This window comes from Carettochelys insculpta, chromosome 1, assembly GCF_033958435.1.
Source record: "Carettochelys insculpta isolate YL-2023 chromosome 1, ASM3395843v1, whole genome shotgun sequence".
In the NCBI taxonomy this organism is placed as follows: Eukaryota; Metazoa; Chordata; order Testudines; family Carettochelyidae; genus Carettochelys; species Carettochelys insculpta.
The window spans coordinates 163,289,012-163,316,516 of record NC_134137.1 but is presented as its reverse complement, the minus strand read 5'-3'; the positions used below and the strand labels follow the sequence as shown (position 1 = coordinate 163,316,516).

Below are 27,505 nucleotides of genomic sequence, written 5' to 3'. Positions count from 1 at the left end.
CCTGAGCCCCACGTCACTGGAGGAGGACTCCCCCTCCTCCTCCTCCTCCTCCTCCTCCGGTGCCCCAGGGGTGGGCTCCTGGGGGGGCCTCTGGTGTGCGGGGCTTACCTCCGGGGCGGACTCCGCCTCTGGGGCCTGCTGGGGCTCGTCGGCCGAGGTATCAAGAGTGGCTGGAGGGGAGGAGGTGTGCCGGGGGCCCAGGATGGCCCTGAGCTCCCTGTAAAAGGGGCAAGTGACGGGGACGGTCCCAGATCGGCCGGCCGCATCCTGAGCCTGGGCGTAACCCTGCTGCAGCTCCTTCACCTTGCTCCTGACGTGGTCAGGAGTGCGGGCAGGGTGACCCCGGGCGGCCAGGCCCTCGGCCAGCCGAGCGAACGCATCCGCATTCCGCCTCTTGCTCCCCATTACCTGGAGCACCTTCTCCTCACTCCAGAGCCCCAGCAGGTCCCGAAGCTTGGCCTCCGTCCAGGAGGGGCCCCGCTGCCGCTTCCCAGCCTGGCTGCTGGTCTGGGAGCCCTGTCTCCCCTTGGGGAGGGGGGTGCCCTGGGGGCGCTTAGGGGGCTGGGGGCTGGCCATCGCAGCGGTGGGGGGTTGATGTGGCTGCAGAGGAGTGTGCAGTCTGGCCACGTGGCTGGGCTGCCGCCTGCACGCTCTCTCAGCTTCCTGCACAGGAAGGCAGGGGGCGGGGACCTTTAAGGGGTCTCTGCACGCAGCGACCATCGAGCTCAGGGGCTGGAGAGAGCGTCTCTCAACCCCTCAGCTGATGGCCGTCATGGCGGACACCGCTATTTCGATGTTGCGGGACGCGCAACAGCTACATGTTCCCTACTTCGACATTGAACGTCGAAGTAGGGCGCTATTCCCATCTCCTGATGGGGATAGCGACTTTGACGTCTTGCCGCCTTACGTCGATGTCAACTTTGAAATAGCGCCTGCCACATGTAGCCGTGATGGGCGCTATTTTGAAGTTGGTGCAGCTACTTCGAAGTAGCCGGCACGTGTAGACGCGGCGTGTGTGTGTGTGCGTGCGCGCGCGTGTGCCCCCACACTTTCCCTTGCATCTTTTTGTATATTAAAGTCATTTGTTAACCTTTGTATGATACCATGGGATTTTTCTTTTTTGGATGAAATTTACTTTAAGAAGCCTTCAACATTATTTTATTGTGGGGGAGGAATGTTTTGTAATTCTGTAAAACTTTATGGCTACTACTACGTGAGAGAGCTTTGTAGACAAAACTTCAGTTTTGTCTACAAAAGTTATGGAGCATCTACACTAGAAGCATCTATCTGCAGAACTTACTGTCAGAAGAGATGTTCCAACAAAACTTCTGTCAACAGGTCTACTTTCACATTAAAGTGGATAGATCTTTTGATCCACTCTGTTGACAAAAGGGCCCCCTGAATATCTACACACCTTTATTGTTGACAGTGTCTGTCGACAAAATGTATTTTTTGTATGGACACTGACAGTTTTGTCTACAAAACCTCAGTTTTGTCTACAAAACTCTGTGGTGTAGACAGAGGCAATGTCAAAAAAAAAAAAAAATGTAGATGCTCCGGGATGCAGTTTTTTCGAGAGAACAGGTCAGAAGATTGATCCACTTTTATGTGTAGACACAATCTGTCAACAGAAGTTTTGTTGGAATATCTCTTCCAACAGTAGCTTCTGTAGACAGATGCTTCTAGTGTAGATGTAACCTCTGTGAGGATCTCCAAGAAATTAATATTGAAGACATGCTTAAGTTTCACAGCAAGCCTGTAGTTTGATCTCTTTTCACAGAAGAATACTTATTCAATATTAAACATGAAATTTGGAAGAAAGACTTTCATCTCTAGCTTCCCACCATACCATGCTTACTCCCTGAAACTTGACATTAGGGGTTGTAAATTAAAGCTATATTAACAGGTTTGTAGTAACTGCAGCTACCTAAAACTTCTAATGTCATTTTCTATGTTTGTGTGCTATAGTTTGCAATATAAATGTGAAATTGAACTGTATTGAACTGCAAATGATTATACAAATCCAGTGGTCCACATGCCCACAGTGGAAGCACATAAAATTTTGTTCCAGTCTGTGAAGGGAGTAGCAGCTGTAGTGAGTGGGCAGAAAAACTGTGTGGTAGTACTACACTGTGACTCAAAGTTGTGTGTGTGTGTGGAGGTGGATAGGGACTCACAATTTACTTCATAATGCTCTTTCAGATTAGAGCTGAATTCTATAGAGGTGAAGTGACAATAACTTAACCATCAAAACCCAGTCACATCTAGAAGTTGCACAAACAAAAAGCATGGTCAGCAAGTCGTTTTTCTCTAAACTGGAGAAAATTACCTGTATTTTTCCCCAACAATTACTTAAAAAGAGCTTTTTTTGGAGGACTAGATCTCTCTCATATCTACTGTTAACCACAGTAGGGGGAAACTGCAACATATTAAGTTGCCACAGTGATGCTTGGAGAGAAGCCAGGATCTAGAACTCAGGATGCTAAATTGTAGGTTGTTTTAAAGTGCTAAGGACTGGAATAAAATTTGTAATTTTGTTCTGTCTGCTTCATGGACAGGAGGGGATGAGTTGTCATGTCATGCCAGCCATTAATAGCCAACTCTGTGCTATTGCATAATAGCAGCAGGCATTAGCTGACAGCTTTGTTAGACAGATACTGTTTTTAATTATACACCTCGTAGCAGCACAGTAAGACTTAACTTATTATTACCCACTTGAGGCATGCAATCCAGGAGAGGGCAGTGAGCCCTGAGCGTTGTCTATGAGAAGTTAGCACCATCTAGCAAGCAAAACAATCCAGCATTAATCTGACTGCACTGCAGCAGAAGTGTAGACACAGCCATCACTGTGATGAGTGTGCAGACCTTAAGTGTCTTCCTTTGTTTGCCTTTTTTTTAAATAAAAATACAAATATTTAAACAAGCAAATGCAAAAACAAAACAAAAAAGAAAAGTTAAGGAAAAAAGAAGGGAAGCATCAGAGAATCTGTAAGTCTAGCAAGGAGGGGATGGAGACAGGGTGGTGTGAGGTATTCTAAGAACTTATTTTAAGAAGTTTTCTTTTCCTATTTTATTATAAAACTACAGAGATCATTGCTACCCACTTCTTTCTAGGGGGAAATGAACCACCAGTAGGCTCAACAGTAGTGCCTGTCTTTTAACACTAGCTTTGGAAAAACTTATTCACTGCCTTAGTTGATAACGACTGTCCTTTCTCGTCATTTTCTCTTTAAATGCCATCTTTCTGTCATCACAGTGACTCTCAGCTGTTCCTTTGCTCTGTTTTCCTTTCATTTGTGATTTCAGTCTTATTGGCTCATATATAGGAATGAAACCATTTCGTAGGAATCAAAAGCAGCACCCTACTGACAGTCTAATTGTAGTCCAATTGGAGACATTGGCAAAACTGTCTGTTTCACGTATTTATATGGCCCAAGTCACCTTGATATTTGAGAACTTCACAATCATTTTAATATGTTTATCGCTAAAACACCCACGTGATGTGGGGAAATTACATTATTTCTATGTTACAGATCAAGGCCTTAGAGGCAGAGTGAGACTGTTATTTGATCCAGCTTTCATAGGTAGTCTGTGGCGGTGAATTGATTAACTCCCATTGATTTCAGTGACACAGAATTAGGTTCATATAGGCTTCGTCTACAGTAGCCAAAAACTTCGAAATTGCCGTGCAAGTGGCCATTTTGAAGTTTACTAATGAAGCGCTGAAAAACATATTCAGCGCCTCATTAGCATGCGGGCGGCCACGGCACTTCGAAATTGATGCGGCTCGCCGCCACGCAGCTTGTCCAGACGGGGCTCCTTTTCGAAAGGACCCCACCTACTTCGAAGTCCCCTTATTCCTATGAGCAGATGGGAATAAGGGGACTTCGTAGTGGGTGGGGTCCTTTTGAAAAGGAGCCCAGTATGGACGAGCCGCGCAGCGGCAAGCCGCATCAATTTCGAAGTGCTGCAGCCGCCTGCATGCTAATGAGGCGCTGAATATGTATTTCAGTGCTTCATTAGTAAACTTTGAAATGGCAGTTTGCATGGCCATTTCGAAGTTTTTGGCTAGTGTAGACACGGCCATACTGTGTTAAAGAAGCACAACTGTTAAGGTCTGCCAAAAGTAACTCGTCTCCAGTAAATATAATCATTTTTGTGAAACAGCCTAACCACAGTTTTCACATTATGGAGATAAATAATTCCATGTTAAAAAAAACCCCAGATATTACAGAAATAGTGGTCCCAATCTTCCACTGCATTGTTTGTTATATAGTGAAGCAAAACTGTATATGTTAATCTCATCAGAGCCACACTGCAATAAGACAAAGGTGAAGCAGTTCCACTGAAGTAGGAGAGCATTAAAGTCACATTAATATTCAAAAGTCAGGCAACAGCAAATGGTAAACTTGCATGAAAAGCTCTATATTGTGCCTATACCAGCTGCAAGGATTTACATGGTTTTTAAATTGTAGGAACTGAATAGTCTTGCTTCAGTTCAGAGATGGTACAACTCAGTATGAAAAGTTCAGCACTTTATGTGTAGATCTTTTTAGGTTCTGTACTTTGATGTAATTGTTTTTCATGTGTAAATTAACTCTTCACATCTTCACTTTTGAGGGGACTGCTATTATTAATACAAATACTCTGTGGCATGATTTTGACATAAAAAGCCATATGGAAACTAGACAGGTGGCAAGGATGTTTTGGAAGCTGAATACAGGAAGACAACTGAGGTTCTCCACATGCTACAGCTGATATGCAAGTTAATCCCATTTCAAAATGAGGCTGAGAACAAGCAAAACTCTGTGACTGGATCCCCTGGGGTGCATTCTGTGTTCCCATAGTACATGCCTGAACTCTGTCTGGCTTCTTTTTGTTTCCTCTTCCTCCTTTCTACTATCCCTTGCCCAGAATCCTACATGCCTTTCCCCTCACCCTCTTTTGGTCTCTACTTGCCACCCCCATGCCTGTCTCCTGGCCCTCAATACCTGCCCTCTCCTTACCTTTGTGTCTCCCCATGCACCCCACTGTCCTGCAAGCTGCCCTATGCCAGCTCTGCTGCAGCACACACGGAGACAGCTCGGGCACTGGAAGGAACTAGTCAGGATTGGAACTTAGAGTTGAAGGTACATGAGCACTGTTGTGCATGCTGCTGCCACCAAAGGTGCACATACAGGGCTCCCCTGCCCTGGTGGAGTGTGCAGTACGGGGAGTGGCTTCCCCCTATGCAGCAGCTGGGATTAGGGTTTTTCTTCCCATGCTTTGGGATTTTTACAACTGGACCCTCCCTCCACCCCTACTCACCCTCTTCCAGTGGTGTCCTGTTGGTGGTTAAGGCATCCAGTAAGTGATGTCCCAGGCTTGGGTACTCAGTGTGTGGAGGGATAGCTTGGTGGTTTGAGCATTGGCTTGCTAAGGCCCAGGGTTGTGAGCTCAGCCCCTGAGGGTGCCATTCAGTGATCTGGGTCAAATTGATTAAAAAAAGTCGGAGGGGATGGTGATAGATCTTGCTGTGAGTACAAGGGACTGGATGCAATGACCTCTCAAGGTCCCTTCCAGGTCTATGAGGTAGAGCTGAAAGAAGGAACTGGAACTTTTAAGTCCCTTAACAGTCACAAGTGTGCTGCTAGTGCACACAGTGAGCTGGCAGAAGAGGGGAGGGGATGCACAATAACAGGCTAGCTGGATTGCAGCCATCTCCCCCAAGCCAAGCTTTCATTGACTGGCTAAACCAGGCTAAACCAGGGGGTGGGCAGACTGCAGGAGCCAATCAAAAACCAAGAAGCTATAAGCTACTGGAATAGTCATGGGTGCCAGAAAGAAGTGGCCTACATGCAAACAGGAGCCAACTCAGCCTGAAACAAACTGAATTCAGCCTCTGGTTAGCTGAACTGGCATCACTGACCACAGAAGAAACCAGATGAGTGCAGTAATCTCCCACTGGGAAGTCACCAGGATACAGCCTCATCACCATGTCACTGGAAGCCATTGGGAAGCTGAAGGTGATGACTGTCCAGTGCTAGTGGTAGAGACTTGGGGGGCAAAGCTGCAGAAAACACAAGTCCAGCCCAAAATGGGGCCTGAGGCACTGGGGGCTAAGGTAGGTAGTAATCCAGAGAGTGTGCTTAGGGGTAACAGGCCCACAGTCCAGTAGGAGGGCTGCTTCTTCCAAGATCCCCAGCTTGAAACTGAGTAGAATTGGGTTGGGAACCCCTCCCGCTTCATTTTTGCCAAGAGGTGACACTAGTTGGAGCTATTGTCACCAGGCAGGGGGCCATTGGACTCTTGTAGTGGGTGACACTATATCCTCAGCTGGAACTGATTCTTGACACACTTCGGGGCGTAAATACCTTCAAGTTCAGTGGGGATACTTGTGACTGAGAGCTCTGAGCCAATCCCCTGATGCTCTCACCCATCCTTAGTCAGTATTCTGAGACCAGTGTAATAACTGTCAGAAAAAAAAAATCTCAGTTACGGAAATATTGCTTGTCTTAGTGAAAAGGCCATCAGTACGGCAGTTTGCTCTAGGTGCACATGAGCTGTCAGTGTGTTATCTGTTTTCTGTCTCACTCCATCTTTCCCACCCCATTTCTGTCTAGCTCATTCCCTTTTCTTTCTTCCCATTCCCTTATTCCATTTCTCTCTTGCTCTCGCACCTCATTACTTTTTCCTCCTCCACTGGTTTATCCCATTAATTCTTTCTCTAACTTGCTTTGTGCCATCTCTTTTGTTCCCCATTCCATCTCTTGTCTTTTCCTTTACGCTCCTCTCCCGCCTTCTCCTGCTCTGGGTCTATCCCCTTCTGTGTTTTTCATTCAGAGTTCATTAGCGAACGAGCATCTGTGGCCCAGATGTTCCAAGAAAGTGTATGTTGTCTTCTGAATGGGGAGTATTGCTTAGACCATATTGTATATGCTGAATCCGTTCATGTGAGAAATTATCATGTGTGTAAGCAGGGAATTGTATCTTTGCAGAGCCTCATTCCAGAGAGTATGCAAACTGCTGCGGTTCTACTGTTACACATGCTGGTTTTTTGCCTTGAATAGCAGAGGCTCCTGCTTTTGCCATAGAAGGTCATATTTGTTCTAGCATCACCATTGACATTACTGACTGGATGCATATTGAGGTGTGGATTCATTCCGCATAAACTGCTGAGCACCAGCAACTCCTGTTGACTGGAATTCTGAGCACTTAACTAACTAAAACTCAAATACTAACCATCAAGCAAACCATGAAACTCCTGTTCTTCCTTGGGTTAACGTAAATTAATGTTAATGTAATTTTCACATGAAAATGCCCTAAAAATTTTTCCTTGGAGGAAGCACAGGAGGTCAGGAACGAGGCAGACTAAATGAGGGGAAAAAGCAGCAAGGTAATTAACTTTAAAGAATTAACGTATTTAGGGAACTTCAACCTTAAACTTTTACTGTGTGTATTTATGTAAATACTATTGACATTAATTGGAATTAGGAAAATATATCTCTACTGAAGTGCCACAATTTTTTAAACTCAATCTGTTTAAAAAAAAACAAAAACACTTCATGGTGTTGTTTTTATAGAACTGTATTGAAAATGGTCTTAATGGATTATTTCATTCCAGAAGAACACTTTGTGGGTTCAATATGATTAGCTCTGTAACATATGCAAGATAGCCTTTTAGATATGCTATTAATCTTTTTTTCCCCCCTGTTCTGAAGAAGTGTTTTCTAAAATATATTATAGGATCTTGCTTTGTGTTTCAGCAGAATTGAGATGTATACCTGAATTTTTATATTTTAAAACTGTAATTCAACAGAAATAGGTTTAATTAACCTTGTTTGCATGAAAAACACATACCGTATGCAGGAAGCTATTTCTAAAGCCATTGTACTGTGCTTTTAGTTCTATAAAATATTTTTGCAAATTCTTCTTTTTGTAAATCTAAGTAGATCTGATCTGTAGATTAGACAGAACACTAAAATAAACAAGACACGGTATACACTTGTATAACTCTAAGCCTACAGCATAAAATAAATAAAATAAAATCAATTTTTTAATGTCGACTAATGGTACTTGTGGCAAAGAAAGCCACATTGTAAAATTGAACTAATTCCATAAAATCGACTTTATGCTGTAGTGTAGACATAACCGGAGTGTTAAGGATTTCTACTTAAGCAGTTTTCAGGCTGTACCCCACTTTGTTACAACACTATGCAACAGCTTTTATTGTTAGTCTTTAAGGTGCTACAGAACTACTTATTTCAGATGTTTACTCTCAAGCATAAATTTTAACACTTATTTACAATTCTGAATTTTCCTAGCTTCATCTAACAGCCATTTGATCATGTAATTTCTTTTTTCCTAAGTTGAAGAGTGTAGTTGACATTACTTCCTGTGTAGACACTTAGGCTGCGTCTACACGTGCACGCTACTTCGAAGTAGCGGCAGTAACTTCGAAATAGCGCCCGTCACGTCTACACGTGTTGGGCGCTATTTCGAAGTTGAAATCGACGTTAGGCGGCGAGACGTCGAAGTTGCTAACCCCATGAGCGGATGGGAATAGCGCCCTACTTCGACGTTCAACATCGAAGTAGGGACGTGTAGACGATCCGCGTCCCGCAACATCGAAATAGCGGGGTCCTCCATGGCGGCCATCAGCTGGGGGGTTGAGAGATACTCTCTCTCCAGCCCTTGCGGGGCTCTGTGGTCACCGTGTGCAGCAGCCCTTAGCCCAGGGCTTCTGGCTGCTGCTGCTGCAGCTGGGGGTCCGTGCTGCATATACAGGGTCTGCAACTAGTTGTTGGCTCTGTGTATCTTGCACTGTTTAATGAAAGTGTGTCTGGGAGGGGCCCTTTAAGGGAGCGACTTGCTGTTGAGTCCGCCCCGTGACCCTGTCTGCAGCTGTGCCTGGCTCCCTTATTTCGATGTGTGCTACTTTGGCGTGTAGACGTTCCCTCGCTGTGCCTATTTCGATGTTGGGCTGAGCAACGTCGAAGTTGAACATCGACGTTGCCAGCCCTGGAGGACGTGTAGACGTTATTCATCGAAATAGCCTATTTCGATGTCGCAACATCGAAATAAGCTATTTCGAAGTTGGGTGCACGTGTAGACGTAGCCTTAGTCTGTGTGTACACAAGCCCCCTTCAAAAGGAGGGGGCATATTAATGAGACATTTTGGGAGATGCTAATGAGGTGCTGACATGAATATGCAGTGCCTCATTAGCATAACAGTGCCCGCCTCTGATTCAAAAGTGCCGCCGGTGCAGGCAGGACCTTTTGAAAGAACCCCCTGGACTTTGAAAGCCCCTTCTTCCTAAAACCAAATAGGAAGAAGGGACTTTCGAAGTCTGGGGGTCCTTTTGAAAGGCCCCTGTCTACATGGGCGGAATGAGTTCCAAAAGTGGCACTTTCAAATCACATGTGGCTGCCATTATGCTAATAAGGAGCTGCATATTCATGTAAGTGCCTCATTAGCAACTTCTGAACCACCTCATTAATACGCTTCCTCCAAAAGGAAGGGGGTTTGTGTAGACACAGCCTTAGGCTACAGCCACAAACCCAATTTATTTTGAGATAACTTTTCTACTGTCTACACTACACACAGGCTCTTCTAAAATAAATTCAAAATAGAGGGTGCATTATATCAAAGTTGGTAAACCTCACTGCAGGAGTTATAGCACCTATTTCAACACAACTGTTTTGAAATAGGCACTGTTAAGATGCGGAATAGTGCTTATTTTGATATAGTTACTCTGAAATAAGCAATATTTCTGTGGCTACCTCTATGCTACAGCGCAGTTTTGAAAGCCATCTTTTGAAAGATTGACCTTTGAAACCAAGTGTCTTTTCACAAAAAATGGATCGAGCCTCCAGTCCATCCTTTCTAAAGGTTGAGGCACTCATTTGGAAGTTTGTCCACACAGCAACATGATCCCTTTCAAAAAAAGAGCCAGGAAGTGCTGCAGACAGGGTTCCATGGCGGACAAGCCCTTCTGGGCCTGCACCCAGCCACTCCCTGAAAGAACCTTTCCCAAGCATCCCTGCCCTGCACATACTGAGGGTTGCTTTGCAACACAGAACATTGCAGACCCTGTGCACGGAATGAAGCCCTTCTTGTGTGGACCTCCATGGACCTTCTGCAGCTACCCAAGGGGAACATCTCCAATGACCTGTTGCACCTCCTGGCCACGGTAATGTTCACTGGCCTGTACCGCCCCCGATGACTGACCCCTCTTGCCATGGTCCTGTAGGTCCTTGCTATGGGGTACCCTTCACTCCCCATTGTGTCTGGTGCCTGTGGTGCTAGCCCACCAGCAACAAGTTGTGGGACCAGCTGGTGATGGGTGAATGGGATGATGGAATTTTCAGATAACAAAGCAGACATTCCAGGAGCCGTGACACTGGTTCGTCCCCACGCTCAAGCACCAGAGCACCCGTGTACAGCCCCCCCCTCCCCCCGGAGAAGTAGATTGCTGTCATAATCTGGAAGCTGACCACCCCAGCAGCCACTGCTCGGTCATCCACCAGTTCAGGCTGGGCAAAGCCACTGTCAGGGCTGTCTTCATGGAGGTCAGGCATACTCAGGTCACATATCCACCATGGGGGGAGGAGAAGGGGGTCCCAGGCAAAGGGGACTGTTGTGGACTGGGGACCCCATCAGGGATCAGGGAGGAGGACCCTAGAGGGGACAGGAGAGGGGGTCTGTGGGGGCTATGGGCACCCTGCCACACACTCACAAGTACATATGCCCTTCCTCACATGCACGTCATCAGGGTGATCAATACTGTTCTTCTGCAGCGGGTCATCTATGGTGGGGATCTCAACGACACCACAGTGGGATTTGCCATCCTGTGCTTCCCCAGTTGCTTTGGCACACTGGATGGCAAGCACATTGCCATCTAGGCCCTGGACCACAGCCCAGGACAATACCTGAACTAGAAGGGGTGCCACAATACCTGAACTAGAAGCACTCCGGTGGTGCTTCAGGCCCTTGGGGACACCAGGGGGCATTTCATGGATGTCTCTAAGGGGTGATCTGGGTGAGCCCATGAAGCCCGGGTCTTTTGTAGCTCTTGGTTTGGATGCAGTATGCAGGGGGGCCCTATAACCCGCCCGTGGGAGCTCCTGGTTGGGGACCTGAACATGCTCCTTTGTAACCATGGCTGATGCTGCTTACCTCCTGCAACCATGGCTGAAGCAATCCTACATGGGGCAGACTAACCCCACTTAAGACCTTTTTAATGAGTGCCCGAATCTGAACCCAGCGTGAAACACTGGAACAGGCATTTGGTTGTCTGAAGGGGTGCTTTCAGGGCCTCATCCTGTGCCTGGAGGTCGGCCTCCAGAACATGCCAACAGTGGAGGGAGCATGAATATTGTAGACAGTATGCAGAAACACTTTGTGCAGGGGTGGGCTGCCGAGGCAGGCCCTGGTTCTGAGCAGCCAGCTACTGAACCATGTTACCAGGTCCACCAGAACTGGGTACAAGTCAGGGAGGCCCTCAGGGAAGCCTTCACTCAGGGGTACAATTGACAATCTCCCAGGCACCATCCACCACAACCTCCCTTACACCCACCCCCCACTGCTGCCGCAACAATCACACGGGCCATGGGGGTGAGTGAAAATAAACTGTTCATCTAACTCTTGTAACTGTTTCCTAATGTAAAAACCAGACACTAGGGCATATATACATGGGAGAATTGGAGGAGAACAATGCACATTGTGGTTGGCTGGGGTGGGGTCACCTGAACTTAGCGGGGGACCCGGGGCAGGGGTGGGGGACCTCAGTCCTTGGCAGGGGTAGGGTCCATGACTTACACTGGCTGTGTGGGCCCCTACTTCCACAGGGCTGGGACTGGGGCTGGGATGGGGCCAGGTCCATGGCAAGGTGTGGGTGGGGCAGGGCTGCTGTGGTCATGGGCCCAGCAGTAGGGAAGGAAGGGCAAGGAGGGGTAGGGAGACAGAGGGAATTGGTTCACCCTGGCGTGCACGAGCCACTGGCCAGGTTGCAGCTGGGCTGCTGTGGGGAGGCCTGGTGGGATCAGGGCAGCAATGTCAGCTGGCCGGTGGGAAAGCAGGGGTGACCTCACCCCAGGCCTCAGGGAGCATTGCAGTCTGTTGCTGGATGGCTGCTGTGTATGCAATGGCCTCCTCCTCCCAGCAGCAGTGGGGGCACAGCTTCATGGTGGCTCAACCCCCTCAACAGCTGCAGCTGCGCTTTCACAGCCCTGGATGGGACTTGCCCAGCCCTCATAAGGTGGAGCTGTGGAGACATAAGGGGAGGATGATGATCCATGATCCATGCCCTTCCCCCCCTGTGGCCACTCCCCCCTTCTAATGGCCCGGTGGCACTAAGGGGTCCCCACATGGGTGGGGCATGCACTGGGAGTGGTCCCCCCCCAGGCATGTGAGTTGTGGTGCTGTCTATGGGAGTGAGTTCTGAGTACTACCTGTGGCCTGCCCTGTGGCATGGAGGACATGGTCATCTGGGTTGTGCCTGGACAGGGGCTGGTGACAGTGTAGCTGTCCCACTGCCAGCTGTAACATGGGTGGGCACCACCCCCATGTCCCAGGATGTCCTATTCAACTGTTACCTACCTGAGGGTCCCTTGATGAATTTGAAGGGGACCTGGCTCATTGAGCTGGAGTGGACTGCAATCACAAGAGAGTCCTCCTCTTTCGATGTTCCTGGCCCCGGCTCTTTCCCAAGGGTTCCAGCTGGTCCTGAGGCTCAAACTGGGGCCGTGGCTTGGGCGCCACAGTGTCTAAGACAGCCTATGGCTTAGCTGCATCCTTTGGACCTAGAAGCCCGTCACGGTCCAGGTAGTGGGGCCAGCTGGTGGCTGCCCCCAGCTGGCTGGCCGCATCGCTTACATGGCAGTAAGCCTGTTGGATTTCCTTTACTTTGGATCTGACCTGATCCAGTGTGCAGCTGGGATGCCCGCAGGATGTCAGGCTAGTTGACAGTCAGATGAACTCCGCAGCATTCTGGCATTGGCTAGCCATAGGATGGAGGACCTCCTCCTCCTCCACAGTCCAAAGAAGTCCTTTACTTTGGCCTTGGTATATGAAGGGGCCCATTTTGGGGCCTGGGCTAGGCTCCTGGGAGCCCTTGGTGTGCTCGGAGGGGGGGTCCCTGGGGAACAAGGGGCTCTTGGCTGCTGGTCATACTGCTGGCGTGGTGCATTGGCAAGCTGGGCTGTCAGGTGGAGGGCAGGCTGCTCCTGGCTTGTGCCTTCTCTGCTGTTAGCAAGCTCTCAGCTTCTTGCCACAGGGTTTCTGGGTCCCTGCATCTTTAAACATGGCCGGACACAGGAGCATAGAGCCGTGCTGGTTCTAGCGGGGGCGTGGCCGTGCTCCAGCTGGCCAGTGCTATGTAAGACCCCCTCTTTTGAAAGAGTGGCCCATGGAGCACATTTTCTTTTGAAAGAGTCTTTCAAGAGTGGGTGCTCTTCCTGATACAGGAATGGAAGAGCAACTTTGAAAGGCGGGACATATTCTTTCGAAAATAATTTCATAAGAAAGCATTTTGTATGTAAATGCTCCCCAGGTTCTTTCAAAAGAGGCCCTGCTTTCAAATATTATTTTAAAAGGACTTGCTAGTATAAACACAATGGCTACGTCTACACTAGCCCGAAACTTCGAAATGACCATTTCGAAGATTACTAATAAAGTGATGAGATACATATTCAGTGCCTCATTAGCATGCGGGCGGCCACAGCACTTTGAAATTGACGGAGCTCACTGCCGTGCGGCTCATCCAGACAGGGGTCCTTTTCGAAAGGACCCAACCAACTTTGAAATCCCCTTATTCCTTTCAGCAGAATTGGACCCCCGTCTGGACAAGCAGCCCTCAGCTGAAGGGAATAAGGAGATTTCTAAATGTGCAGGGTCCTTTTGAAAAGGACCCCCGTGTAGCCGCGCTGCGCCATGGGCATTCGAAAGCGGTGCTTTTGAAGCGCCGCGGCCGGAAGCGTGCTAATGCGAATGAGGAGCTGAATATTCAGTTCAGTGCCTCATTAGTAATCTTCAAAATGGCCATTAGCATGGCCATTTCAAAGATTGGTGCCAGTGTAGACACGGCCTGAGACTCTAGGGCAGCTGAGTTTTTAAACCACTCAGCTAGGTTTCCCCGAAGGGCTTTTAAAGGAATTTCTCTGTCTTCTGTAATATATCCCTAGTGTCAAGCTTTCCCTTGCCAGGAGGCTACTTTTTAATCAGGAAGTTAAGTGAAAATAAGTGGCATTCATTAGCTTCCTGCACATCTGCTTCCTTAAAATGCCTGAACTCAGGCCAGGCAAGTGCCAAAGAAAGCAGCAGTTAACTGCAGCTGCCTCTGCTTCTTGGGGACGTAGAGGGGAAGAAGAAGAATACATATAAAAAAACTGAAAAATGCAAACTAGAAATAAACTGGGGAGAGACATTTGCTTTCAGAAAACTAAATCGAAAGCTGAAGTAAAGCCAACAGACAAAATAGTAATGTGAACATAAGCTTTTGGTTTTTTTTTTTAATTTTCACAGGTTATTTTGAATATGCACAACCTTCTAAAGGTGCTACTTGCTGGGTTTTTTACTGTTACAGAACTGAAAATACTCTATTTTCCTATCACGAAACATTACTATACTTGCACACCTGGCGTCCATTTGCCTCACATGAACCAGGCTAACCTATTAGCCATCAGTACATTTCTCTCCACAAACAGGATCCAAATGTCAGTGAAAACCTGGCCAGTTAGCAGAACAAAAACTTATGCAGTAGAACCACAGAGTTAGAAACACATTGGGAATGGAGGATGTTCATAAATCTGAACAAAACATAAGGGCTGTTATGGTAAGGTGAAGTACAGAATTACCCTTATGAACCACTGATTACCACAAGCATGTAAACTAATGGTGTCCAATAGAAATTTAATAAATGCCCCCCCCACATAACCCCACTGAGGTGACACCCCAAGATCCAGGGACCCTATCCCCCCCCTGCCACCCCCCCCACAGACTTCCAGTGACACTGTGGATGTAAGCCTCATTTCTTTTTATACAACAAAACCCTCAGCCTTCGCTGTGTGCGACTGTAATCCAGCCTCCATGCTTTTCTTTTGTAGTTAGAGCCTGATCCTGAAAGCAATTATCCCTGTAGTTAAGACTCACATATAGTTTGGATTTTTCCAGGCTTTAAAAAGTTCAGACAATCGTGGACATATGAAAAAAAAATCAATGTTAGTGTATTGACACAAGATGCATAGCAGTGCCATCAAGCACATTGATTAAATTTAAAAGGATAAGTAATCAGTAGTGTGTGCAAAGTAAAATCTGATATTTGGCAGTAGCAAGAGCTCATTTGCCTTCTGTTTACTCATACTTGCGTAATTGTAAGATCAGTTATATTGAGGCTTGTTTTACAGCAACAGGCACATTTAAATACACATACAGTTTTAGCCATTTACAGTACCACTTTTCTGAAATGCAATCATGAAAATTACTCTTTCCCACCTCAGGAAAAAAATCACAGAACAGAGCAAAGGTAACTGAACAACTGGTAAAACAATTTATGGATAAATGATATATCTTGCTTTTGCTTCAGTAAGACCATGTCAGTAGCAAATAAATTGCTTCATTTCATTATAACAGCCTACTTTTTTGTCTTCAGTAGAATTCTAGCTGGAGACACTTTAAAACTATTTTCTTATTCACTAATTTTAAATAGCACAACAAGGTATGCCAACACTAATCACAGGCTTTTAAATTTAGTAGATAGCCTCTCTGATTTACTTCAGAACATTGTATGTGTCCAGGGCATAAATAAAGTAATTTGTTTTCTTTTTTTGTTTGGCTTTTTTTCTATATGTTAGGCACTCTGATTAAACTGCAGTATACCATATTAAACTTTCTTTTCCAGTGTGCCTGATAACAAATTTACATTCCCATATACACCTCTTAGTTGAAATATCAAGGATATCAAATTACTAAAAATAATTACATTGCAAATACTACAAGTGATAATGCAAGGTCATAGATTGTGTATCTCAACTGTAAATCAATCTTGCTGGTTCTGCCTCTGTTTGTGAAACACTTAAATTGTGCTCTATGGCTTCACTGATATCAGCTGAGTCACTTGATTGAATTTACACACTTCTATTCTGCTGAGATTTATGTATTTCTATATAAAATTTGTTATACGCAGTTGTCGGATAGCAGTCAATATCTAGAATTAAACAAAATGTCAAGGAAAGGAGAACTGTGTTGATAATAGTGCTTTTTTTCTCTCTTCTTCTTAGACCAGATCTGTTTGATTGGAACACTGTAGCTTGCCAACAGTCAGCACTACAACGTTTAGACCATGCCTTCAACACTGCCAAACGGCACTTAGGTATTGAGAAACTCCTTGATCCTGAAGGTTAGTGGATATCATGCACAATTTTTGTATCTAAAAATCAACGTTTTGCATATTTGGTTGAAAATGAGTTTGACCTCTTAGCACTAGGATATTCAAAGGTGACATATAAATGCAAATTCTCTAATTTAAATAGTATAGTATAATAAGTGACTCCCCCCCTCCAAAAACGAGGAGCCAGTACTCAGTCTAACTAGCTTGAAAGACTAATAGGGAGTATATATGTTTGAACGGCTTCATAGGGGCAGACATTTTGAATTGTGCTGTCTTATATTGATTAAAGGTATGTGTAATTAGTTTTCTGTAGGTTGTTATTAACTTGTAGTGTTGTTCATCATGGTGTCATTGACCAAAACAGATCAGCACTGATGTAACTCAGTTTTATATCCACTTCAACGGGAGAAGACCAATGTTAATTTTGAAAACCCATCTTTCTTTCATACATCTACACTTCCTCCCTATCAGAACACATTTGAGGAGTAAAAAACCACATCGGTTTTTTAAAGATATGGCTTGGAAGAGTGTAAATATTTTTCCCCTCTGCCTCAGCCTTTCCATTCTTTATTCATGTCTTAGCCCCAACATATGTCCCGTGCACCTTCTTTTGTCAGGGTGAGGAGAGTGTCATCCTGGTTGATCGTTTCCAACATCTATTGCAGAGGTAGGAAATGTTTATGAACAATGCAGGAACTTCCTGAATTTGCATCAAGCCACCCAAACTGTTCCAAATTGATTGAGATCGGCACCATTAGGTCTTTGGCATAAAATTGCATTATGTTTAAGAAGTTCACGACTGGTTCTTGGGTTTACTGGTGTGTACATCGTATACCCAGGTGGGGATGGGAGGTGGGTTAATCCTTACTCAGTTCAATTCAATGGCAATCGTCCATTGACTTCAGTGGAACTAAGATTTCCTCCCTCACCTCTCCACCTGCCAGCAAAAAATGTTCAAGATAAATCCTAGCGTACATCTGTTTATTCAACAAGACCTTGGCTAGAACTTGCTGAACTATTTGTTTAAAAAATTATATATTTTCCTGAAATACCTCCTTTCAAGAGTGAGCAAATATTTATCAACCAGTCTAATTTTCCTTTTAATATGCTTATTTATAAGAATTTGACAAATAAGTCGAATGAATAATTTGTGGATACTTATTCTTTTAAGATGTTCTGTAACTATTTGTTAACTGTTTTTGTTGTGCAACTAAAAGAATAACATTTTAAGCAGAATAGTGAATAAAACAATATGTCTGCTACTAGTTTTAAAATAGTTCTTTGGTATGTGTTACTTTGGGATATTCACAGGCTAATGAGAAATTCATGAGTAGCAGGATCCCATGAATTGTAATACACATAACTCAATCCTATTACTAGCAAGTCTGTTCATTATGCTGGCTAGTTAACTTTCAGAATGAATCCCTGCCTTTCTTCACAATGATGGCCAACTTATTTCTAAGCTCATGCTCAGATTTGTCAGTACAAAACTAAGAGGAGATTGCTACTGGAAAGTTTCTGGAGTCCTCACCAGTTTTATTAACGTCATGCCGAAGTATTCTTTGTGGAGCATATTCTGGATGACAGAACTATGTCCTCTGACTAGTACTTGATCAAAATGAAACTCTTTAGCCACTATGTCAGAAACTCATAAAAGATAGCAAAAATGTCCATAGACTTCTGTGGTGATGACATATGACTTTATCATGCCACGTCATTATTGTACTAATAGGGCAAGTATGTAACTTGTGAACATTCCTTTGTTTTCTTTGTTTTGTTTTGTTAATGCAATGTATTAACTGAAATCTTTTGTTTTTGCTTTTGAGAAATATTACCAGCTTAAAGAGACTGAGTCTGTATTCTGTAGAAATCATGTTATATATGCACTATGAAAGCAGGATTTTTATTTTATTATTTTGAAGCAGCACTTATGTGCATTTGAGTCGCAAGGCAGGTTTATTCCAGCTGGGAAATTACCTTTTGAAGAGTGAATGTTTTTATTCGTTCAAATATTGGTTATTGAGGTTTCTACATGAAGATATTAGCTTCTTTCCAAAGTGATTTTCCTTTATACCTAATGAGTGGGTCTACACTTGCCCCAAACTTTGAAGGGGGTATGTTAATCAGGGCGATGGGAGGTTACTAATGAAGTGCTGCGGTGAATATGCAGCACTTCATAGGCTAATTCTCTCCAGTGGCAACTTTGAAGTGCTGGTATGTGTGTAGCCACGGGCATTTTGAAGTGCCTGCACTATTTTAAAGTGTCTTTACTCCTCAAAATTCACTGCAGCACTTCATTAGTAATCTCCTATCACCCTGATTAATATGCACCCTTCGAAGGTGGGGGAAGTATAGATAAGCCCAATGTGCCCTATGGATGGCTATTAAGCATTTTTTTTTATTTTGATCCAGATTCAGAATGTTGGGGGTCAAGTACATTCTAGCAATAGCTGAGCTAACCAGGGCTTGCCAATTCTTGTTCAATTTGACTGCAGTTGGCTTTTACAGTTTGGGTTACACAGTAATTGTACAGGTTGAATCTCTCTCTCATCTGGCACCCTTGGGAGCTGATTCGTGCTGGATGAGAGAATTTGCCAGACCACACGAGGCGAACATTGTCTATCACATTACCAACACATCCACTGCTTATTGAGCTCTTAGAAGACATTTAGGGGTATATTAGAGCTAAATAACAGCACAGAACACTGAGAGCCAGAACTGGTGGCTGGAAACAAACTTATGGGACCACAGGAAACTTGGCTTCACTAATGATAATGGTTGTATCAACTTTGTTTACAGCCACCAGTCCTGGCCCTTAGTGCTCTGTGCTGTTATTTAGCTCTAATTTGCCCCAAATGTCTTCTAATATAAACACATTTCAGCATTCTAATAGAAGAGGGCCCTGCTTTGGCAGGCCCTGCTTAGCTTAACTAAAATCATGCCAGATTATAGATATTGCCAGAGAAGAGTTCCATATTAGAGGGGTTGATATTGTACTCCCAGTTGTTTTAAATTCCCATGCACAAAGGTGGTTGAAATATTAAGTTTTCCATTTTATTGTTGGTTTAGTGTTCTGTGGGGTTGCTTTAAGGAATAAATTTATTTTGAAGTGTTTTAAAGTGGGCGTTCCTAGTCAATATTTATAAATTGGTTTGTTTAAGCAATAAGACATGCACTACCACCAGGTAGTTATATTGGTAATTTATACATCATGGAAAATAACACAAAAGATTATGTATCTCCTGTTAATGTCTATTCCTATTCCTCTTATTCTGCTTTTTAAGTATTTCTCTTATGAGGAAAATCATTTTTTCAGACTTATACCTTTTGGTTGTGCTACTTGATGAAGTGCGGCTGTTTGATTCACAGTGACATTCTGTTGCAAGAGATTGATGATTATGAGGCTAAGGTATTTAAAGGCTTTGTACTGTCCTTTTGGGATTCCATTAGTGAAAAATATATTGATTTTTTTCCTGGCATATTCTCTTTCTCATTCAGATTTTGTAGATATCTGGCAATATTATATTCTCTCTCAAACATAATGGGATGCAAATTCTAGCTATTGTAACATTTAAATTTAGTAATTCATTTTATCATTTAAATAGTATGTCTTGGGAACTTTACATAAAACTATTACTGCAGGACACAGTAACATGGAAATGGCTGAGCACCACAAAATAAGATTCCGTTTTTCATACCTTCACTGATAACAGAGGTTCTGGCATTCCTTAACTAATTTAAAAGTGGTTTATCAACAAAAGGATTTTTGCCTATGGTTTCTCAATAACCCTAATTCTGAACAGACTTTCCATGCAGCCAGCTCTACAGCTGTGGTTACTTGCAGAACCTGGCTGTACAGCTTAAAGCAACATGTATAACTAACAAAACCTTCTGTCAAAGTTTTAGTATTCATAAACTTGGAGGGAAAAAAATGAGCTTCACCTGCAAGCTGTAATGTGTACTTTTTTTTTCCGGTCATTATTCTGTTTAATCCATGGGATGTTATAAATTAATGTTCTTAGTAAATAATAGGATTTCAATATACTTGAAACACACTCATTATTTGTTTAGATAGTCTTGGGGAAAGGGACATATTTGCAAACTTAGTATCTCTTAGGACCTCTGGCATCAAAAAGACCCATGAAGGACTGAAAGCTCTGAAGAAAACAGAGCAGAATATAAATTACAGCTATGTTTATGGCAGCGTGTAGAATATAGACACTGAATTCCCTGATAGCATGGGTAGACTTAGCTGTGTAGGCAGACAGTGAGCTACAGCTTAGACAAATGGAGCAGGGTACACTACATGCCTGAAACTCATGAGTATGAATCCTAGACAGAACTTTGTGTGACCCATCAGTGCCTCCCAGGTTTACACTCCTAGTTTAAGCAATACATCGTGGCGCTACAGAGCCTTTCCTGCTGTAACAAGAGGCTCCAGCAGCTCGGAAAGACCCCAGCAAACTCTCTGCTGCCAAAGCCTTTTACTGGGATGTGTGGCTACATTTGTAGGTACTGTGAAGTACACACTGCTGTGTCAATGCAGGCATATTGGGATGTTGTCTGGGGATACCAAGGGTTGCAAATTACTTCATTACCACCTACTGTTAGTAACAGAGAGAAAGCCGTGCTAGTCTATATGCTCTCAAAGCACAAAAGCAGTCAAGTAGCACTTTAAAGACTAACACAAACATTTATTAGGTGGTGAGCTTTCGTGGGACAGACCACTTCTTCAGACCATAGCCATACCAGAACAGACTCAATATTTAAGACACAGAGAACCAAAAGTAGTAATCAAGGTGGACAAATCAGAAAAAAAAATATCAAGGTGAGCAAATCAGAGAGTAGAGGGGCAGAAGGGGGTGGGGGGAGTCAAGAATTAGATTAAGCCAAGTATGCAAACGAGCCCCTATAATGACCCAGAAAATTCCCATCCCGGTTCAAACCATGTGTTAAAGTGTTGCATTTGAATATAAAAGACAGTTCAGCAGCCTCTCTTTCAAGAGTGTTGTGAAAATTCCTCTTCAGTAAGACGCAAACTTTTAAGTCATTAACAGAATGGCCCACTCCCTTAAAATGCTGGCTGACCAGTTTGTGGATCAAGAGTGTTTTGATGTCTGTTTTGTGCTCATTAACACTTTGTCTCAGAGAGTTTGAAGTCTGTCGAATATACAAAGCATGTGGGCATTGTTGGCACATGATGGCATATATGATGTTAGTTAAGGAACATGAGAATGTGCCCATGATTCTGTGAATAACTTGGTTAGGTCCAGTGATGGTGTCTCCAGAATAGATATGTGGACAAAGCTGGCAGCAGGCTTTATTGCAAGGGAAAGTTCCAGGACTGGTGTTCCTGCGGTATAAACTGTGGTTGTCAGTGAGAATCCTCATAAGGTTGGGAGGTTGTCTGTAGGAGAGAACAGGCCTGTCACCTAGGCCTTTCTGGAGTGTGGCATCCTGTTTAAAGATAGATTGTGGGTCTTTAATAATGCGTTGCAGTGGTTTGAGCTGGGGGCTGTGGTGTTCTGTTCTTGGCTTTTTTGGGCCTATCTTGGAGTAGCTGGTCTCTGGGTATTGATTTGGCCCTGTTGATTTGTTTCTTTCTTTCTGATGGTGGGTAATTCAGGTTTATGAATATTTGGTAAAGATCTTGTAGTTTTTGGTCTCTGTCAGCAGGATCAGAGCAAATGTGATTGTACCTAAGGCCTTGACTGTAAACAATGGATCTAATTATGTGTGCAGGAAGAAAGCTAGAATCGTGTAAGTAAGTGTAGCAATCAGTGGGTTTCTGGTACAGTGTGGTACCGATTACCGATTATCACCTATCGTTAGTATGAGGAAGCTGTGTTTGTCCCCACCAGATGTCAGCTCCCCAACTCCTCCACCCATGAGCAACACAAGGACTCTCCTCTAGGCCTGTTTGAGCTCAACACTCTTTTTACAGGCTAGCATGTATCAACCTTGTTTTGTTCCTTCCTGTTCCATGGGACGTTCCCACAATATGCTGATTTACTGCTTCTAAAGGGGCAATAAATTCCACTTACCAGCTTCATGTCCAATCCCTACTCTGCTTGGCACACAATTATGTTTACAGTGAAAACAAGTCAAAGCACATATGACAAGATTATACAGGTGCAAATGATAACAAGTAGAAGTATTGCAAACAAAGGATTATATATAAAATAAAGCATGTGCTCAGACTAAATATAATAGAATATTCTTATTCCAGAACCTAGACTTACTTAACTAGGTAGTATCGTATCTTAGATCAATGCTCACCAAAGCCCTTCCAGCATTTTACAGCCATACTTGTCTGTAATCTTCTGTTCATGAGGCAAACTGCTTTGTGAGCTTGCCTCCTCTTTGCCATATAATGTTGTGAAGGCCAATACACTAACAAGGTTCAAAAATACTGCATGCATTCATGATGGATAAATGCATCAATACCTATTAGCCAGAATGGGCAGGAGTGATTGCCAGAAGCTGGGAATGGGTGATGGGATGAATCAGTTGATGATTACTTGCTCTGCTTATTCCCTCTGGGACAAATGACATTGGCCTCTATTGGTAGATGGGATACGGGGATAGAGGGACATTTGTTTGGCCCTGTATGGACATTCTCAGTTCTTCAATGAAAGAGTCATGATGGATCTTAGTAACTCGGCTATATCTGGATGTTACTTTGTTCCTAAACAGGACATAAGCCTATTGATTTTGATGACTTCCTTCTCATCAATTATATAGTCTATTGATTAGCATCAAGGTCACTAAGCAAATAGATATCTATTTTGAAACCAACAATACACATAAGGCTGGGCAAGGAGATAAGACTGAAATTAACCTGTGCAAGCAGCTCTCCTACCACCTGTGAGATCATAAGTTTTTTTTTTTCTTAATTAAAGTAAAAATAAATAACTTCTAAAACACTCTTACATTTCGCAATGATTTTGATGACCTGGAGCTACTGGCTTTCGGTACAGACTTGCATTCTACCCATTGGCCATCTAATATACATAAGTATGAAACAGGGGATCCCTGTAAAAGTCCTCTGCCACTGGGCACCAGGAAGGTTCTGGGTCACTCATAAATTATACTCATCTGGATTAAATTATGAACCAGTGATCTAGATGTGAAAATTTCTCCATATCCATTGTTAACTCCTAACAAGCACTGTTTGACTGAATAAAAATCTTGGCTTTTCAAAGTAATTTCCCAGCTAGAATGAAAGTTGGTAGTTAGTTAAATTCATGTATGGAGCTGCTTTTTTATAACATAGTAAGTATGCAAGAATAAAAATCTTCCTTTTATAGCACACTGCACTGTTACTTTGAACATTTTCTACAGAGTAGGAATTCCTTTTATTTAAATAGTTAATAAATGCTATTCCTTCTATAGTTGGAAGTGTTCTGTACAGGATATCTTCTTTTATTTTGATAAAAAGCAGTCAAGTAGCACTTTAAAGACTAGCAAAATGGTTTATTAGGTGAGCTTTCGTGGGACAGACCCACTTCTTCAGAAGAAGTGGGTCTGTCCCACGAAAGCTCACCTAATAAACCATTTTGCTAGTCTTTAAAGTGCTACCTGACTGCTTTTTTTTTGATAGTGTATAGACTAGCACGGCTTCCTCTTTGTTACTATTCTTTTATTTTGGAGAAGGTTGTGGAAGAAAGTGTCCTGGCCTTGTTAGCACGAAGTTAAATGAGAAAATAAAAGAAGACATTGCCCTCTATTTTGCTGCGCATCCCATGTGTCATGCAGGTTGCTAGTCTTGGGCTGTTGACTGTCTTTGTTTCACCTTTTAGTGTGCCGTATTGTTATAGCCATGTGGACAAAAGATGTGCCTGCAAGCTCAACATCAGCAAACATGCTCTTTGACTTACTGATTAGAAAGACAAGATGTAACCCACTACCCTCTCCCCCTTTTTTGTCGTATGAGTACAGTGAAATTAAATAGTCCACTTCATCTTGAATGGTCCCTTAGAATATGCGCTACCTACTTGTGCTAAACTATCTGTTGGCTCTCATATTTAGCTGTGACACTCTCAACACCTTTTCCAGACCTAAAAAAGAGCCCATGTAGCTTAAAAGTTTGTACTTATTACCAGCAAAAGTTGATTCAAGGAAAGATATTACCTTACCCATTTTCTCTTTCGTCCTCTCACTTTGTAGGACAGTCAATTAAAAAAAATCTTTACCTTCTGGGTAATCATGTTTCTGGGCTTGCAGAAATTTTGTTTAGGGTGAAATCCTCCCTCTACAAAGAGCTAACATGAGGACTATGCTCCATTTGAGCAGTCAAAGTAAGGCTTAAAAACATCTTTATGGTTCATAGTTCTTGTGTTGACCCTGTTGACAGAGATGAATATCAACATTTTTAATACATTAACTAAATTTGGGGGTTTTATTAAAAACTACCTGAATATAGGAGACCAGAAACATACTGCAAATAGGTTAATTCCTCACAGAATTTGATAATTAATTGGTACTGCTTGCATAACATTTGTGGACTTCACTTCTTTCTTCATACATATTCATAACAAGCAGTCAAGGTAACTCTGAATAAGAAATGGGTTTCCTGTGAAGTATACTAGCTTTCATATTCTTTAGCAATTTTTTGTTTGTTTGTTTGTTTTTTTCTGCATGGGGGTGGGCAAACAAGATTTTGGGTCTTTTACCAGAATTCCCCCATGGTTCTGTTAATCATGCTTAATTTAACAACTTGCACTGATTGTTCAGTTTAATGTGTTTTTTTAAATGTTTAAACAATGACTGCACTGTAACGTCAATTTGCCCTTAACACGGACGAAGAATCAAGTTGGATAACGAAAATGCCCAACTGCATAAAGAAATTGATCTGAAGAAGTGGGTCTGTCCCATGAAAGCTCATCACCAAATAAATCATTTTGTTAATCTTCAAAATGCTACATTTCTGACACTTTGTTTTGCTGGAGTGCAGACTAACACAGCTACCTCTCTGTTAGTATTCTTCTGCATAATGTTGTTTTTAGATGAGTCCCCATTACCATGGATTTAGTAGATCTGTGAGAAAATCCACGCTGGTTGTCACTTCATCTGATTTATGGCATGTGCTGTAGCCTTGGGGGCTATGATCCCAGCCTTGAAATTACTGGTCCATTTTATTGGGATATTTTTTGTGCTTCATCTGCTTCAGAGGATGCCTCCTCCCACAGGAGTGTGTCTCCTAGTTCAGGAACTATTTCTGACACAAAGTCAGGACTGTATCTGTTCCCTCCACCCCCGCTCCCCCCGGCCGTGACAAAATGTCTGTGAATATTAACAGAGAGATAGCCGTGCTAGTCTATATACTATGAAAACAAAAAAGCAGTGCAGTAGCACTTTAAAAACTAACAAAATAATTTATTAGGTGATTAGCTTTCATGGGACAGGCCCACTTCTTCATATCTGTGAATATGGCATTGCACATCCTGTTGACAGGATTGCTATTGTTTGCTCCTCTCAAGCAAAAAAAAAAAAAACAACAACAAAAAAAAAAAAAAAACAGGCATCACTTTTTTTCTTAATGAATTTGTGCCTGTTGGGATTGAGCCTATTTAGGTTAATCCTACAATGATATTTGTGCTGCCTTCTTTGGACTTATGTTGTCTCCTCAACATCTTCTTTGAATCTGTTCCTGTTCATGCCTTGAATGATCTTTTCCCTAGTTTACAGTGGTGTTATGAGTTCTTTGCACCTTTATTAGGTGATAATGAGGCACAATTATTTTTCCCTTTGATAGGTTTCTGTTTGATCTTCATTTTGTGTACTTCTGTATCACAAGACTGGATTCTTTACAAATGAATTGCTTTATATACATTTTTCACATTAAATTTCTATCTATAGCTTGGTGAAGAGATTAAAGAATGTCTATCCTGTATTTTAACAGAGAGAAACCATGCTAGTCTATATACTATCAAAACAAAGAAGCAGTCCAGTTGCACTTTAAAGACTAACAAAATAATTATTTTGTTAGTAAATCAACCTGCCCTCTTTCTACTATATGTGCCCAGTAACAAACTAGGTATCTGGTATTTTTCTCATTTCTCATCTAGCACTCACTCCCATATAGGACATACATGAGGGGAATATACTGTGGACATACTGAATAGTATAAGCCATGAGGATGTGGTATTCAGAGGTCGTTGTTAGAATTTTTTCAAATGAGGTATTGGTCAGTAGTTTCAGTTTGTACTGGTGATTGCATTCTGAAAGGCTTTTTTGTAGAACCTGGGAATTTCTGCTCCATGAACGTAAAAGGAATGTGTAACTTTGTGATTTATTATGGAAGGATTTTTTTTTCTTTATTCCCCTTTGTGGTTCTAAATTTACATATATAAAAGCAAAATTAATAGACTCCACAGCAATAAAGCTATTGGTTGTAGATTATTGTTGGGTTTTATCTAGTCAACCCTATACTTCTAGTATCTCTTGGTTTAAGCAAATCTGATTCTATCTATGGCTTTTAACATGCGTGCTGAAACTGCTTGGGGAGGGCTGGGAGTGCACCCCCACTTCCTAGTTTGAAATGATTTCTGTCACGTGTACAGTTTAGCTTTGTTCAAACACAATTGGTAGATTGCAAGCAGTCAGAATACTCCAGGAAATCTTGGGAAATCAGAATGGTTTCTGAAGTCTGACATAAGGAGCCTCCATTTCCCATTGTGAATGCTGAGTCATCCAATTGCTAGGTTTAATTAAAATGTTCACTATTAATATTTAAAAATCTGTAAGGTAGCCTGGGACGTGTCCAAAAGAGTGAACCATGGTTCTCAAGTCATGTTTCTAGGGATCTATTTAGTAAGGGGAAAAAAAGGAAGACAAGAGGACTGGTGTTCAAAGGGGGAAAAAAGAGGACAATAGGACTGGTTTTCAGAGAAACTTGAGATAGACTTGAAATTATTTTATTTTATTTTATGTTCAGATTTAATGCAATAAGTGCTGGGAAAATGGATTCATACCATGGAGTCTAGGCAATAAAGGAAGAAAACAGAAGAAAACAAACCAAGCATCATTCATGCAAATTATGAAGTGAATCAGAGTCACTCCTTTTCTGAGGTTCAAAAAGCATCCCCAGACTTTGTATTTCTGCATATCTTACTTTTGGCTAGGCTATTTTTGTG

At 43.0% G+C, this 27,505-nt stretch overlaps 1 protein-coding gene across 11 annotated transcripts in view; it reads left to right on the top strand.

Moving 5' to 3' along the window:
* DMD (dystrophin) overlaps nucleotides 1-27,505 on the top strand; it is a 2,199,436-nt gene that overhangs the window by 603,631 nt on the left and 1,568,300 nt on the right. For all 11 annotated transcript variants that reach the window (XM_074994601.1, XM_074994607.1, XM_074994584.1 and 8 more), the window contains exon 7: nucleotides 16,258-16,376. In XM_074994601.1, the coding sequence (XP_074850702.1) occupies nucleotides 16,258-16,376 (119 nt within the window). The remainder of the gene's footprint in view (nucleotides 1-16,257; nucleotides 16,377-27,505) is intronic.